At 40.9% G+C, this 18,153-nt stretch overlaps 1 protein-coding gene across 1 annotated transcript in view; it reads right to left on the bottom strand.

Annotated features, from left to right (window-relative positions):
- The window catches only part of LOC132892101 (uncharacterized), a 178,645-nt gene that overhangs the window by 87,058 nt on the left and 73,434 nt on the right, over positions 1–18,153 (bottom strand). The window contains exons 4-7 of the mRNA XM_060930502.1: positions 12,780–12,836; positions 10,976–11,020; positions 10,427–10,486; positions 8,443–8,475 (exon numbers count right to left, since the gene is read on the bottom strand). Of these exons, the coding sequence (XP_060786485.1) occupies positions 8,443–8,475; positions 10,427–10,486; positions 10,976–11,020; positions 12,780–12,836 (195 nt within the window). The remainder of the gene's footprint in view (positions 1–8,442; positions 8,476–10,426; positions 10,487–10,975; positions 11,021–12,779; positions 12,837–18,153) is intronic.

Genomic DNA, 18,153 nt, shown 5'->3' with positions numbered 1-18,153 from the left:
CTTTTCTGTTAGCATTAGTTATGTCCTAGTGAACGAATTCCTGAATGAGAGTTCATACTTCATGGAAACAATCCTGCAAAATGTATTAATCAAAAACAACTCATGCTGAAAATTACTTCAATAAAAAACAAAAAACAAAAAAACAACAACATGTGTTACAGCATACAAAAGACCTTCCAACACATGGTTAGTGGTGATACTAACCCGACTGGAAATTGTGCTGTAATCATGATCATAACCATTACTCTGTTGGGGGGGGAGGCAACATTATTGCCTTTTCCACCACTGTTCAAGGTAAATATGCACTAAAAATCTTGAAACACTTTCTTCAGTGCTGTTAACATACAATATCAGAAGAGTGCCTCGTCTTCTTTTTCTTCTTCTTTATGCTCTTGTACGAATGTAAATAAGATGTATGGGATAGCTACATGGGATTGTGGGGGAAAAATGTAGAAATATATTCAAATATGGCAGACTGTTTGCTAAATCCAGGTTACACTGTAATCATTTATTGTTTAAGACCTCTTAATATGTCAAGTTCATTGAAAGCCAAACAGTAAATTATAAGAAAATCATGCAGCTTAAACATACCAGTCATGGGAAAAAGAAAGTACACTTTCCTTCAATTCTACGTTTTTATTTAAAGGGATAGTGTGAAGTAGCACATCAACATTCAGTTGGAGTGAATTCTGAGGCAGAAAATGACCCTAAAAAATATTTTCATTTAAGTGTTTCATAAATCCTCACCCAGTCCTGAATTAAGCTCCAAGCAATGCTCTTAGCAACCAATACACAAATCTTCGGCAAGCTCTGCCAATCTTCAGTCGTGAAGTCATTTCAAGACCCATCTTTGGAAATAAAATCCATTGTGCATACTTATCAAAGCCAATAATCGCTATTCACATTCATCTCACATTCTTTTTACATTCAAAAACGCCACACCGCAGTGATGTTTTATTTACATTCAGCACAACAGTTTTTTAAAAAGACCTAAAGACAGGTCATCAAGTGTGAAAATGGACATGTTCTGTTTGAACTAAACAAGCCCATTTCAACCCCATTAATACACGCATGCTATGTTTCAAGCATATCATGGATGACTGCCATTTGGATGGCATAGGAGAGTGGATTTGCAAAGAGGTACATCTAATTTACACAATATGAACAAATTATATCTTAAATGTGGCAACAACCTTTTGGGCTCAAGAATAACTTCCGAGTTGGGTTCGGAATCAACTCTGACCATCACCGGACATTACTGTATTGTATCCTTTTTATAAAGTGAGTGCCACACATAGCCTAACACATCCAACACAAAAGGTATTATCATCATGACTTTATAAACCCACATCATTGATTATGTACTGTACTATGAGGTAAGCTAGCCTTTCTTGCTTGCTCACACACTTCATACTAGATTCAGCAGTTAATTTTGCTGTACTGGCAGATCCTACATTTGTTTACGTAGATGCATACACTGCCTTAAAAATGGTGACATTACAGTAAATCTGTGGGGAAGTGATACGAAGCCAGATATTTTGTTTATCAGAGACCAAACATTAGCCAGGAAGTTGCTTGGCTGTGATGTTCTTGGTGAGCTAGCTTTTAACCTAGCTTGCAGCTCTCCATGCTTCCCCACTTCTGTTTATGGTCTCTCTGCCACTTTTGGCTGGCCATGCCAATACATCTCTGCGGGGTATTCTTGCAATCTCTGCCAGTAGTTCACAGTGGTTGAACAAAGCGCCTTACAAACAGTGAATTCAAGAACATGAATATTCGATGTTTAACAGGCCGGCAACTGTATGAACTATTCCCACAGGAAATCCAATAACCATCAACCATATGATCATTAATTTATTAATTCAGGCAAGACATCAAGTCTCACAATGCAGCCGTGACTCCACCAAGTATATAATTATTGCACTGGTTTTCTTAAAGTGTGAAAGTCTTACCCTGCTTGGCTTACCCCTGCATACTGGCAGTGTGAAATTATTCTGGTGTCGTGGGCTTTGAAAATCCACTATAAAACAATGCGCTGTCACACATGGCACAGTGAAGACACTAAAATGAAACTAATAGACTGCAGAAATTGGGCCAATAGGCCTAGTCAATTATTACAAGCACCATATAATCATGATGCTCAATATGATTTAAGGGACATGGACAGGAGCAAAAGACAGTAGAGGCCTATCATTCACCTAGACTCAATGGGCTGTGTCACCATTCCATATCCGGCAGTTCAAGCACCACATTTTTGGCATCAGTTGCATCTGGCTTGTACATAAAGGGGCCAACATAAGGCAACTCCTCAATCTCTTTCTCCCCCTCTAACTCCTCAATCACTCATGAAACTTCAGATACAACAGAAGACCTTTCAATATCATCCTACAACTAGCTTTCAATGGTGCTCTCTATTGCAGCCATTGTTATTCTTGAAGTGACATCACCCTTACGGGTTTACCAATTTTCGAAGTAAACTTCAGAAAAAAAATGTTTCCTGCTCAAAAAATATATAGCATTTTTTCATGTTTTATTTATGCTATTTTTAAAATAGACTATTTGTGACGGGAAAATTTTATAGAAATTTCATGTACTACCTTACGCCATCCCTTTAACAGGGCTTAAATAACAATTGTGTGGTTCCCACCTACATCTATAAACTAATAAGTAACCTCAAGTGACTTGGGGGTGGTGGTGAAGTAGTCATTTCCCCCAAAAAATTAAACCAACATTCAGAAACCAGGTTGGAAAAAAACAAGAACCTCCTACTTCCACAATCATTAACAGAGGAATTAGCAACCAGGTGTTTCTAATGAAATGCAAGCTCAGTTAATCATCAAAAAGTGTGATGACTGCTATAAAAACAGAACTTTTGGAAGTTTAGCATTCTGAAGTACTGAGGTGTGTGTCGATGTCATGCCAAAAAAAAAAAAAGACATCAATCATGACCTGAGAGAAGCAACTGCTGCTGCTCATCAATCTGGGAAGGGTTAAGCTGGGCATACACTGTGCGATTTTTGGCCCGATTTTGACACGATTTTCACTCGTGCGACTACTTTGGAGATCGGGCCGAGTTTTGGCTCAATCGTGCGTCTCGGATCGTGTACTATACATGGGGTAACGACAAGCGATTAACACCTCACGACCTCCTCCCGATCAATCGGATGAAAATCAAACCTGTTTGAAATCCTGAGCATCACATCCAAGCATCGGATCGTATAGTGTGAGAACAGGAATCGTAAGCTGCGTGCTGTTTACCCCTGCGATTCACTCATACAGTGTGAGCAGCAGCTGAATACCGCGATTGAAAAAATAGCACATTGTATGCCCAGCTTTATAAGGCCATCTCCAAACAATTTGAAATTCACCATTCTACAGTGAGGATGATTGTTTACACATGGAGAGCCTTCAAAAAAAGTTGCCAATCCTCCCAGGAGTGTGCATCACAGCAAATTCAGTCCAAGTTCAGACTGCTTAATGCTCAGATATATAAAGAAAAACTCAAGAGTTGCATCATATGACCTAAAGGCCTCTGGAAGTACAACCCCAATTCCAAAAAAGTTGGGACACTCTGTAAAACATCAGTAAAATCAGAATGCGATAATTTGCAAATCATGGAAACCTTATATTGCATTGAAAATAGTACAAAGACAACATATCAAATGTTGAAACTGAAAAATTTTATTGTTTTTTGAAAAATATATGCTCATTTTGAATTTGATGTCAGCAACACGTTTCAGAAAATTTGGGCCAGGGACAACAAAAGACTGAAAAAGTTGTGTAATGCTAAAAAAAAAAAAAAGTAATTTGGTTAATTGGCAACAGGTCAGTAAAATGATTGGGTATAAAAAGAGCATCCCAGAGAGGTGGAGTCTCTCAGAAGTAAAGATGGGGAGGGGTTCACCGCTCTGTAAAAGACTGCTTGGGCAAACAGTACAACAATTTAAGAATAATGTTCCTCAACGTAAAACTGCAAATAATTTGGGGATCACATCATCTATGGTACATAATATCATTAAAAGATTCAGAGAATCTGGAGAAATCTCTGTATGCAAGAGACAAGGCTGAAATTGGATGCCTGTGATCTTCAGGCCCTCAGGCGACACTGCATTAAAAGCAGACATGTCTGTAGTGGAAATCACTGGATGGGCTCAGGAACACTTCAGAAAACCATCATCTGTGAAAACAGTTCATTACTGCATCCACAAATGCAAGTTAAAACTAGATATAAACAATATCCAGAAACACAGCTACCTTCTCTGGGCCCGAGCTCTTTTACGATGGACTGAGGTGAAGTGGAAAATTGTCCCAAGGTCTGACGAATCGAAATCTGAAATTCTTTTTAGAAATCTTGGACATCACGTCCTCCAGGCCAAAAAGGAGAGGGACCATCCGGCTTGTCATCAGTGCACAGTTCAAAAGCCAGCGTCTGTGATGGTATGAGGGTGCATTAATGTACGTGACATTGGGTAGCTTGCACATCTTGGAAGGCATCATGAATGCTGAATGATATATACACATGTTTCAGAGCAACATGCTGCCATCCAGACAAAATATTTTTCAGGGAAGGCCTTCCTTCTTTCAGCAAGACAATGCCAAACTGCTTTCTGCACATATTAAAACTGCATGGCTCTGTAGTAAGAGTCCGGGTGCTAAACTGGCCTGCCTGCAATCCAGACCTGTCTCCCATTTAAAACATTTGGCGCATTATGAAGCTCAAAATATGACAAAGGAGACCCAAACTGTTGAGCAACTGAAATTGTGTATCGTGTAAAAATGGGACATTTCTCTTTTAAAACTACAACAGTTGCTCTCCTCAGTTCCCAAACGTTTAGTGTTGTTAAAAGTAGAGGTGATGCAACACATGCCCCTGTCCCAACTTTTTTGAAATGTGTTGCTGACATCAAATTCAAAATGAGCACATATTTTTCAAAAAACAATAAAATTTCTGTTTCAACATGTGATCTACTGTCTTTGTACTATTTTCAAAGAAATATAGGGTTTCCATGATTTGCAAATTATCACATTTTTGTTTTTATTTACAGTTTACACAGTGTCCCAACTTTTTGGGAATTGGGGTTGTACATAACTGTTCATGTTCATGACAGCATAGTCAGAAAAAGACCAAACAAGTATGGCTTTCATGGAAGGGTGGCTAAAAGCATAAGGCGGCATGACTGAAAAAAAGAATATCCAAAAAGGATATAGCAGCACGATTTTTATTCAAATGCAATTTTGCAAATCAGTCACAAAAGTTCTGGAAAAATATCCTTTGGACTGATGAGACCAGTGCAGCTATGTATGGTCATCATGCACAAGCCATGTTTGTGGAAAACTAAACAGTGTATTACCACAAACGCCTCATACCAAATCACTAACCATTGTGGTGAGCAGGTGTTGATTTGGGCTTCTTTTGCAGCCATAGGACCTGGGAAACTTGCAGTCTTTGAGACAGTGATGAATTCCACTTTTGAACAATTTTGAAGCTGGGTCAAAATTGGTTACTGAAACAGGACAATGATCCCAAGTACTAGGGATCGACCGATATGTTTATTTCAGGGCCGATACCGATAATTATGGAATTGGGATGCCGATAACCGATATGTGTAACCGATAAATGTAAACATTATAATTTCACATGAAATTAAACATAGCACACACTGACACAGACCTTCATATCCATGAAATGCATGTTTAATTGTAAAATTGAACATGAAATTTTGTGCAGGGAGATGCCAGCAGCATTTGTACAATAAAGTCAAACATTAGTTAGAATAAAATGAGAAATAAAATAATAATAAAATATTCACCAATAAAAAAATAAATCACTCCCTACTATATTACAGCTCACCATTTTCAGTGGAAAATAAATGAAAATACACTCTGGATTCTTTTACACTAAGAACTAAGTAAGACTTACCAACTTCAAGTAGTTTTTAAATAACAAACCAAGTGTAGGGAGCTGCCTGCAGCATTTTTTAAAAAGTAAAATCAAACATTCAGTAAAGTAGGCTATCATTCCCTATTAGGAGCGGCTGCTCCTTTAAGAGTATATCGCTTTCCAAATCAGAAGTGCTAGCGAGGAGAATCACTTGCGCAAGAATTATAAATACTAGTCACACCTGGCTTGTTTAAATGTTCAAATAGCGCTTTATAAAGTTGCCTAAGGCAGCTGGGCCATAGAAGGTTCACGCTGCACGCTACACGCGTGTAAAGAAAAGTGGACAAACGTAGCATGACTTGCTCTGGGCCATAGAACGGCGTTCACGTTGCACGCTGCACACTTCACGCGTGAAGTGAGAAATGAACATGCACACTTTTTTCTAGGCGTGAAGATGGAAATTCCAGTCAATGCATGCACGACCCCAAGGTCACCGCCGCGCCAGCCAATCAGAACGGGTCTAGGGAGATAAAATGGACGACTACCGAGAAAAGTTGATCGAGTTTGTTCGAGAAAGGCCCCTGCTATGGGATCCGCGTGTGGTGGATTATAAAGACAGGGACCATCAGGCACAAGTTTGGGAGGACTTGAAATTCACCACGGGTTTCTCTCAGAAGGAAGTGTTCTCGGCTCCAAATTCTGTTCCTTTTTCTCTTCCTCTGTCTCAGTAAAAGCAGAATGAGGCAATCGTCGTCATCCGAAGAGTCCATATTGTTGGTTACTCGGTCAAAGTAGAACAGACGCAACACGTGAACATCCAAGCATGAAGTTTAATGGCCCAGGGTCCGGTTCTTCACGTGAACGTGTAGCGTGCAGCGTGAACCTTCTATGGCCCAGCTGCCTAACATACAAGTGCAATGCGCTTGTTGAGCACAAGTCACGTCATGAAGTTTACTCATCACCATAACAAATAGCCAGTAGGCTTGCGCTAGCCTACAGAACAAACACTGCGTTTTACTTCGTCTTCCCTTGACCACCTCTCTGTATGGCTGTCATTCTACTGTTCGAGTAGAACTACTGACACATTCACAGCGTTTCCAGACGGGGATTTAAAAATGACTGCAGCCTACGTTACATGTAGTTTCAGCGAGACTAGTTGGTTGTGGGCTAATTCAAGTGCTTCCTTCCGTAAGCTAAGTTTGCCTGGCTACACAGATGCAAATGGACAATTTTAACGAGTAGTAGATGAAGAATGTAAACATATAATGATGTTGTGCTTTTGCAACTTGTGTGTTTGTGACTTACTGCGGCAAAAGCAGCGTGTCCTTACCTTGATACGGGCGCCTTAAAACAGTTCAGAGTGTTTAGCTGCGCTGCAGGTTAGGTTAACTGGTGACTCTAAAGGGAGTGTGAATGGTTGTCTGTGTCTATGTGTCAGCCCTGTGATGACCTGGCGACTTGTCCAGGGTGTACCCCGCCTTTCGCCCGTAGTCAGCTGGGATAGGCTCCAGCTTGCCTGCGACCCTGTAGAACAGGATAAAGCGGCTAGAGATAATGAGATGAGATGAGGTGTTGATTGGCTATATCTCTTGTGCCAAACAAATCAGATGTTGTGGTGGGCGGGACCGTGTTCTTGAACTCAGAGAGGCGAGTGCAGGAAAGGACGTGCAGTGACAGTCGCGTTAGGAACGAAATGGCTGCAAAAAGGCATGTTATCGGCATATCGGTGGAAATTATGGCCGATACCGATAACCCTAAAAATGCAGAATATTGGCCCGATATATCGGCTAGGCCGATTATCGGTCGACCCCTACCAAGTACACCAGAAAATTGACATCTGAATGGCTAAAGAAGAAAAAAATAAAGGTGATGGAATGGCCAAGTAAAAGTTCAGACCTCAAACCCATGGAGATGCAGTGGTGGGATCTTAAGAGAGCTGTGCAAAAGAGTGGACCAAAATTTCTCCAAAGCAAAGTGAGAGACTGATAAACTCCTACAGAAAACATTTAGTTCAAGTTATAAAATAAACACCAGAATTATAGAAGGGGGTACATTCTTTTCCGCATGACTGTAAGCATCTGCTAAGGATGTGTACTTTGAGAACTACAAATGAAGTCCAACACTTTTGACAAATTCAGTGCTTAGATTTTGAAGTTACAACTGTGTATTTTTCATCAACATACAAACAAAGGCACAAAAACAAAGAAGAAACCAATCATCTCCTCATTCTACAAAATGATCACCTATTAAAAACATGCAGCTAAAGACACCACCACACTAACACATCACATTTACTTGTTATTTACAGCAATCATCTGGGCACATGGAGAATACCTGACCCTCATCATTTTTTGTATTTTCCTTGCCTGAACACATGCACGTTATTTGAACAGCAGCCTGGAATTTAGCCGTTTAGTTATAGCCAGCATGTTAAAGCAAGGAAAGCAGTAAAATAGGCTGGGCTGTAGTTGAGAACTGTTGATTTACAGCAGATCGTCAGTCAGTTATAAAGAAGGTTAAAATCCTCATTAGAGGACAAATAGCATTCGCATAATTCTTACCCCAGCCTGTGCACCAACTGAATCCAAATTCAACTATACAAAGAAACAAGCATCATCAAAAAATTTTAACACCACTGTAAACTTTTGAAAACTGAGGAGACCAAGTGCTGCAGTTTTGCAAGAGAAATGTCCCATTCTTGTCTGATAATGATATACAATTTCAACTGCTCAACAGTTCAGGGTATCCTTTGTCATAGTTTGTGTTTCATAATGCGCCAAATGTTTTCAATAGGAGACAGACCTGGACTGCAGGCAGGCCAGTTTAGCCCCTGGACTCTTTTACGGAGCCATGCAGCTGTAATACATGCAGAATGCAGTTTGACATTGTCTTACTGCAATAAACAAGGCCTTCCCTGAACAAGACGTCATCTGGATGGCAGCATATTGCTCTGAAACGTGTATATATCTCAGCATTAAGGATGCCTTCCCAAATGTACAAGCTACCCATGTCATGTGGACTAATGCACCCTCATATCATCACAGATGCTGGCTTTTGAGCTGTGTGCTCATCACAAGCCAGATGGTCTTTCTTGTCTTTCGCCCAGACAACATGGTGTCCATGATTTCCAAAAGGAATTTCTAATTTTGATTCATCAGACCTCGGGACAATTTTCCACTTCACCTCAGTCCATCATAAATGAGCTCGGGGCCCAGAGAAGGCTGGATATTGTTTATAACAGATTTTAACTTGTATTTGTAGATGCAGTGATGAACTGTTTTCACCAGACGATGGTTTTCTGAAGTGTTCCTGAGCCCGTGCAGTGATTTCTACTACAGACATGTGTCTGCTTTTAATGCAGTGACGCCTGAGGGCCTGAAGATCACGGGCATCCATCGTCAGTTTTCAGCCTTGTCTCTTGCATACATAGATTTCTCCAGATTCTCTGAATCTTTTAATGATATGTACAGCTGTTGCAAAGACTACAATTACAAAACACTACAACATGGGTAGCTTGTACATCCCATAGATGATGTGATTCACAAATTCTTTGCAATTATACAGTGAGGAATGTTATTTTTAAACTGTTTCACTATTTGCCCAGGCAGTTTTGTTTTACCTTTACCAGGACATCCTATTAATAAATAAAAATCTTTTTTGCAAGAGAGACCTGGCCAAGATAACAGCTGTACAAACACACAAAAATACAACATACAACATAAAATACCACATACACAACATCCATCCATCCATTATCTGTAGCTGCTTATCCTGTTCTACAGGGTCGCAGGCAAGCTGGAGCCTATCCCAGCTGACTATGGGCGAGAGGCGGGGTACACCTTGGACAAGTCACCAGGTTATCGCAGGGCTGACACAGAGACAACCATTCACACTCACACCTATGGTCAATTTAGAGCCACCAACTAACCTAACCTGTGTGTCTTTGGACTGTAGGGGAAACCGGAGCACCCAGAGGAAACCCACGCAGACAACATGCAAACTCCACACAGAAAGGCCCTCGCTGGCCGCTGGGCTCGAACCCAGGACCTTCTTGCTGTGAGGTAACAATGCTAACCACTACACCACCGTGCCACCCATACACAACATAATCTATGAAATCCACTAATCTATTTAGTAGTGAGATGTTCCACCAGGCATTTTTTTTTTAAACTTTACATAACTTTTCCAGTCTTTTGTTGCCCCTGTCCAACCTTTTTTGAAACATGTTGATGGCACTAAATTCAAAATAAGTCTGTATTTAAAAAAAATAATACAATTTCTCAGTTTCAACATTTGATATGTTGTCTTCGTACCATTTTCAATGAAATATAGTGTTTCTATGATTTGCACATCATTGCATTTTTTTTTCATTTACATGTTACACAGCATCCCAACTTTTTGGAAACGGTGTTGTAATATAGGCATTGTTCATATGACAGCATTTCCTATCTGGCAGGGCAAAATGGCAAGGTCATTGTGTGATAGCAAGTAATATCTAGACAGTGTACTTGTGTCTTTAACCCCGCCCAAGACGCACACACTTACTTCACTCACTCTGACACTGCCCCTGCTCCCCAGGGACAGACATTCATCATCATCTGACACCTGTCAAGATACACAAGTCAAAAACAGAAAAAGTTCATTTTATAATTTTAGACAATACTAAACTAGTTTGTGTTTTTAGTGTATAATTTGGCTGTACAATGCAGGCTGATTTGCAGCCAAGTAAAATTTTTTACAAAGAATATCAACATCTATTATTCCAAAGATATACTGCATGTTGCGATCAGACCCTCTGGGTTCACGAAGCTAGAAAGTGCCCATAATATTAAAATTTGCATTAAGCATCATGCCCATAGGAACCCAACGTCATCCATAATGATTACATAAATGTCATGTAAAGATATTGCATAAAAGGTATGGCTTTCAAACAAATTAGTTTGTGCTGCTGCAGTAAGGATTGCTATTTGTCTCCAAAGTCTCCTAAAGGATTTGCCAGGCTGGTATGAGAAGAGAAAGGTAACATAAAAAGGACAGAAAGCACAAGTAGAAAGGATCATCAGGTGAAGGAACAGAGGAGAAGAATATACAAACCAAAACATGGCTCTGTGAGTGGCGTGTATACCGCTCACTGTCCTCCTGTTAGGACAAAAAAAAGGAAAGGGTAGTGGGGGGAAAAAAGCAAAGAGTAAAGGAAATGCAAAGAGAAAGGCAACACAATTCACAGCATGCAGTTTTTGTGGTTTATTTTACCATGTTACAAAAACAAAATTCATGTCCATAAGTATTTCAAAATTGACAGTTATTATTTTAACTGTTTGGCACATTATATTGGAGTTAAAACTAAATGATTGAGCTCAAAGTGGAAACTTTTATCTCTAATTGTAGGGTGTTTCCAGCAAGGTTGGATGAATGGTGGAGGAATTACAGCACTTTTTATAAGTGGTCTCTCTCTTATACAAGATGGGCAATTTTGGAGAAACCAGCAAGATTATGCTTAGTTTTGAAAATATTAAACTGAAAAATCCCACCCCCTCCCTTCAAAGCCACTCCTCCAAAACACATGGACGTGCACTACCCGATTGCTGCTGGTGGATGAGCCCACAAGAGCAAGTGTTGGGGGAGAGGGGGATTGTGCAAAGGAGTGTAGCATGTAGCTGTCATATCCAGCTCCCTCATGTCTCATTCACATGTAAGAAAGCACCTAACGTGATCAGAATTAAAGTAAACAACAAACATGGCTATTGTAACAGCTGTTGACTAGCTCACTAAGCTTTAGCAACATGACTGCAATACATCTATCTAGCCTTGTGGAAGACTTCAGTCACACACAATGAGCACATGGGCAGACTGCACCCCAGGTAGGCAGGTAGGTTTTTACAGCCCTATGACTGCAACTGATGGCATTTTTTTTCCTTTTTTTTGTCAGTGCATTTGATTTTGCACTACACTATTGGGATGTAGAGAGAATTTATAAACAGAAAATAGCAAAAATGCTTCTTTAAAAAAATAAAATAAATAATAATAATAATAATAATAATACCTACCCCAACTTTAAGGAACCAAAAGTAATTGGAGAAAGTAATAAGTTGAATTGTCATTTTCAACACCTGGTTGTAAATCCTTGGAGGTCAATGAATGCCTGGAGTCTGGAAAACACAGACATCACCAGATGGTGGATTTCTTCCCTGATGATGCTATGCTGCAGATATCTTCACTTTGTTTGTAATTGGGGCATTCTGCCTTCAGTTTTACAATTGTCCAGTTGCTTTTGGTCCCTTAAATTGAGTGGGGGTCTAATATGGTAGACACCAAAAATAATGATAAATATTTGGACACTGACAAACTTACGGACCTGACTGTACAACCTGAATGTAAATGTCAATTGTACAAGTACACAATAACTGCTAACAATTACAAGTGTCCAATTTGCACACCATTTGCTTTTTTTTTTTTAAATGGCTGACATGTCACAGATATCTTTTAAAATTATACCACAGAAACAGTTACGTCTTAACCATTAACACGTGATGTTATAAATACCCTCCTCTATGAACTTTTGTTCTTACTCCCATCAGTCACTAAAAACACACTGGTGGAACAAAACTGTATTCATTTCAAAACTGATAAAAAGAAAAGAGCCCTTGATAATTGATCATGATTTTTGTAGCACAATGAATTATAAACAAAATCATAATAATATATTTACAATGGTTTATATTATTATTATGGTAGTGTTATGACCCAAATGCTGCAATTCTGTTACACTGAAGCCTCATCAAGCCACTAGTTCTATTTATTTAATAAATTAAAAAAAAAAAAAAGGAAAAAAAACCCACACACAATGAGAAATTAGCTTCCAGAGCTGCTCTAGGACACAAACAAATTCTAGTAATACCATCCACTGCTCAATGTCTCCCCATTTGTTGTCCAGGTTCTCCAGTCCATAGTACTTCTGAGGAAAATGCACATGGAAATAAAGGACAGAACACAAAGAAAGCAAAAGTTTTATAAAAAGTTGAGTTAGGGGAAAAAAAAACCTTGTGTAGTACAAACTATGATTTTTATGCAGTGTATATTTACAGTCATGGGAAAAAGAAAGTGCACCTTCCTTCAATTCTGTTTTTCTTCATCAGGACCTAAATAACAATTGTGTGGTCGTCACCAACTTTGATGAACAAGCAAATAACCTCAGGTGACCAAAAAACCCCAAAACAAAACCAAAAAACAACCCACACCACAACAGATTTCAGTATGTAATCATTTCCCCCTACAAAGTAAACCAACATTCAGAAACCTCATTATCTCTAGCTGCTTTATCCTGTTCTACAGGTTTGCAGGCAAGCTGGAGCCTATCCCAGCTGACTACGGGTGAAAGGCGGGGTACACCCTGGACAAGTCGCCAGGTCATCACAGGGCTGACACATAGACACAGACAACCATTCACACCTATGGTCAATTGAGAGTCGCCAGTTAACCTAACCAGCATGTCTTTGGACTGTGGGGGAAACCGGAGCACCCGGAGGAAACCCACGCGGACACGGGGAGAACATGCAAACTCCGCACAGAAAGGCCCTCGCCGGCCACGGGGCTTACGGCCATACTACCCTGAGAACGCCTGATCATTCAGAAACCAAATTAGAAAATATTAGTACACTCTTCCTACTTTTACAGTCATTTAGAAAGTAATTGGCAGCTAGGTCTTACTAATGACAGACACAAGATCAGTGAATCATCAAAAAGTGTGACTACCTCTATAAAAGCAGAACTTTTGCCAGTTTGGTGTTCTGGACCACTCAGATGTGCATCTACATCATACCAAGAAGAAAGGACACCAGCAAGGACTTGTGCAAGGACCAGCAAGCAATTGTGACTACTCATCTATCTAGAAAGGGTTATAAGACCATTTCCAAACAAATTTGACGTTTACCATTCTGCAGTGAGAGCCTTCAAAATAGTTGGCAATCCTCCCAGGAGTGTACCGGTACATTCCAGCAAATTCAGTCCTAGGTCAGACTGTTTAATGCTCAAAGAGAAAGAAAAACCCAAGAGCAACATCATGTGACCTACAGGCCTCTGTAAGTATATTCAAATGTTTATGTTCATGACAGTACAATATAAAGGAAAAAAAGAAGACAAGTATGATATTCATGGAAAGGTGGCTAGGAAAAAGTCCATTGTCTCCAAAAAGAATATGGCAGCATGACTTTCCATCTGAACAAATTTGTGGAACAATATCCTTTGGACTGATGAGACCAAGGTGGAGATGTCTGGTCATCATGCATAGCACCATGTCTGGGGAAAACCAACACACACACTGTAATGGTGGGTAAGTGATGATTTGGGCTTGTTTTGCAGCCACAGGGCCTGTGAAACTTGCAGTCATTGAGACAGTGATAAACTCCATTTTATATTTGAACATTTCTGATAGTCACACTAGAGACAGCATGAGCCGGAATGCCATTGGAATGAAAATTCTTCGTATGTTCCGGGATATTCAAAGCGCATTCTAAAAATTCTGACTGCATTCTGAGTGCATTCCAAACATTCGGACCCATTCTTGTGGCCGGCCCGAATGTTTTGCTCATGCTCAAAACATTTGAGGTGCATTCAAAGAGAAGAAATATAGAATGGCATTCGAAGTGTATTCTAACTGCATTCTAAATATTTTTACGCCATTCCAATAGCATTCGAAACATTCTGATCGCGTTTGAGGGAAAAATCAAAATGGCAAGCCACTTCAAATCCTGCCAAAATGTCCTGAATGTACCTCGAATGAGCCGGAATGCACTTCGAGTGCATCTCGATTGCTGCTGGAATCTATTTCGATATTAAAATAGTTCAGCTGGAATGCACTTCGAATGTCATCTGAATATTTCGATTGCTGCTCAAATACATCTGGAATGCAGTTGCAACATCCTGATTGGCCCTCGAATGAGTCCGAACATAATTCAGAACACCACCGAATCACATAAAAACATGCCTAGCTGCCACTGGAACTTCGGTCTGCATTGAGGAGTCGCCTGCTCAACATCAACCTTTTGTCCATTGTTTCAAAAAGTTTCCCAAGTTTCTCACGTCATGCTGCCAAGGAAGAAGGGAGCCAAGGTCAAGAACTCCACCACCGGCCATGGCCATAGTGCAGAGGTGCTGCAGCCTAAGAAGCCCCTGAAGAGCCAGCTCCTGTTGTTGAAGATGCCCTAGCAGCTTCAGAGTCCACAGCCCCTCCCCCTGCTACCCAGATAGACATAGTTGCCGAGGTCCATCAGCCAGCAGAACAGTCCTCCTCTGACAGTGATGAGCTTCCTCCCAGTGAGGCTGCCAAGTCCCAGAAGAAGTGCAAGAGGGAGCTGGTGACAGCTGGCTTCACCAAGGAGCAGGAAATGGTTGACTGGCTCAAGGCCCCTGAGCAAGATTGCATCCTCAACAAAAAGCACCCCAACTACATCAAGAAGGGCCTGAAGGATGCACTGTGGGAGCAGAAGGCCAGGGAGATGGGCAAGACCAGTGACCTGCTGAAGTGGTACGCCAACATGAGATCAAGATTTGGCAAGCTGAAGCAGACTCCCTCAGGTTCTGGAAACATTGAACTGACTGCAAGGGACTGCTGGATCCTGCACCACTTCAAATTTCTCAGGCCCAACCTCATTGTCCAGGTCAAAAAGAGGGTCACTGTCAGTGTAAGTATTTTATTTCATGTTTTCATTTTGATGATGAAATTGCAACAATTGCCCACATATTTTCACATTACTTATGATTGTTTCTTCTCCAGATGAAGGCCAAGGTCCAAGCCAGGGCAGCTCTGGCTGCAACAGCAGGAGCTCCCCAGTCTGAGTCTGATGCTGCTGATCATCATCCACCTACAGCCACTCAGTCTGATGCAGACACTTCCTTGGGGTCCAGGGCTACTGGTGACACTGAGGCTACCAGGAGCAACATTGCTGAACTGCAAAGACAGCTGCTGAACAAGCTCTCTGAGAAGTCACCCCTGCAATGCCAGAAAGACACCTTTGTGGACTTCATGAAGGAGGTCACCTGCATATTCCCTCCCCCCACGTGGCTGAGATTCCAGAGTGAAGTCAACAGCCTATTGCAGAAGTACCAGTTTGGGCTTCACCAGGCGCTTCTCAAACAGACACATCATCATCAGCAAGACGAGTTCCTTAGACCCTATGCTGCTGCACAAATCCCAGGGCCCAGCAGCCAACAGTGTCCTTCAATGGGCTGGCAGCCTCATCCATCACAGTGGCCAGCACAGAACCACCGACCCACTTCTGTCTGGGGCTCCCAGGAGGCAAGCTGGGTGCAGCAACAGTTCCAGCAAGAGCCTCCCATCAGACCACAGAGTGCTCCACCCACCTACAGTGCCAGCACCCCACTGCTACAGACTTCATCAACATCCAGTCAGAGCCAGGGCATGGGGAACTTCAGTGGCCTGAGTGGCTTCAGCAGTGGTTCCTACAAACAGCTTCACCCAGGTACTCAACACCAACCAGGATGATGACAACCAAGAACTCAACAACCCTCGTCCAGTTGTGCACCCTCCCACACCTACCCAGCAGTCAAAACAGGGTGATGGAGGCCAGGAGTAGTTATATTTTTGTGACATTTTGAGGATAGTGTTTGTTCAGGACAGATACTTTGTACAGGATTTGTGTGGTTTGATTATAACTACACTTGTAAATTTGTTGCCTGTCTTGCATTAACAAATAAAGATGTGCCCTTCAAATGTAACGTTTGTGTGAATAATTTGCCCAGTAATATTTCCTATTATTATTTTAGAATAAAGTTACAGTAATTTAACCCACAAACAAACAAAACATACACTTCAAAAAAAGAATTCCAATGATAGACAACTAACTTGCCCGTTTGAAACATTTCAACCCCTACACCACAAAAACAATATTTAATACATTTACAAATACCAAAATGAAAATTAAATTAGCTTTTCACTGAACAGTGATCATAACCAAAAATGTTAACATTTTTTTCTTTTTTTTGGGGGGGGGGGGGGGGGGGGGACCTTTCTGTACATTTTAAACTATTTATATTCATAAAAATACATTTAGAATAAATTATAAAAAGTTTAAATGACCCTGGAACTTTATTGATAAACAGATACTTTGAGAACAAATGAACATTTATTTTATTTCTATCCCTTTTAAAGAGGGACATCTGCAGACAGTTTAAATGACCACAAATGACAGTTCACATCTGCAGACAGCAGGGACTCTGACTAAAGTTTGTCTGAAAGAAGATTATTATGAAAGTAACCTCTGAGAGAAACATCAACCTGATAGGTCAATTTTCCGTGAAATAGTTAATACAATTGCGGATGACAAATGCGAATATCAGTCTCTTATCCATCAATCATCCTGTCCTGCCAGGGGACAGCTCCTACTGGGTTGTTGAAATAATGCTTGAGGATCTCCCACTGCCTCTTTCCAGCCTTGGTGTCTGTTTCCTCCTGCAATATGCTGCACATCTTCAAGCTGAGCAAGCTGTCTCCAGGCTCCTGGCACAATGTGTGCTGATCATCTTCCTCATCCACCATACCATTGTGAAAAGCAGGGTAATGGATCCTCATAAAGTTGTGCAGGCAGACACAGCATTCAACGATGTTCTGCACAATGGAAGGCCTTGGCTGCATGGTGGTGAGGAGGACTTGCCATCTCAGGGACAGGATTCCAAATGCATTCTCCACCACACGTTGGCCCTTGGAGATCCTGTAGTTGTAGATCCTCTCGTCCCTCTGGAGATTCCTGTGGCCGTATGGCTTCATCAGGAAGGTCCTGATTCCAAAGGCATCATCTCCCAGGATAAAGTATGGCATAAGCTCGTCATCTTGGGGAATGGGAGATGGCTGAGGAAATCCTATGCTCCTGTCTTCAAGGCAGTCTTTGAGCTAAAACTCGTTGAAGAGCTGAGCATCAGACATACTTCCATATGCACCGATGTCCACCCACAGTTACTTGCAGTCTCCATCCACAAGAGCCAAAAGGACCACAGAGAAGGAGCCCTTGTACTGTACAACCCCGATTCCAAAAAAGTTGGGACAAAGTACAAATTGTAAATAAAAACAGAATGCAATGATGTGGAAGTTTCAAAATTCCGTATTTTATTCAGGATAGAACATAGATGACATATCAAATGTTTAAACTGAGAAAATGTATCATTTAAAGAGAAAAATTAGGTGATTTTAAATTTCATAACACATCTCAAAAAAGTTGGGACAAGGCCATGTTTACCACTGTGAGACATCACCTTTTCTC

This window comes from Neoarius graeffei, chromosome 9, assembly GCF_027579695.1.
Source record: "Neoarius graeffei isolate fNeoGra1 chromosome 9, fNeoGra1.pri, whole genome shotgun sequence".
Classification (NCBI taxonomy): domain Eukaryota; kingdom Metazoa; phylum Chordata; class Actinopteri; order Siluriformes; family Ariidae; genus Neoarius; species Neoarius graeffei.
The sequence above is the reverse complement of the archived record's forward strand: the minus strand, read 5'-3'. Positions and strand labels throughout refer to the sequence as shown.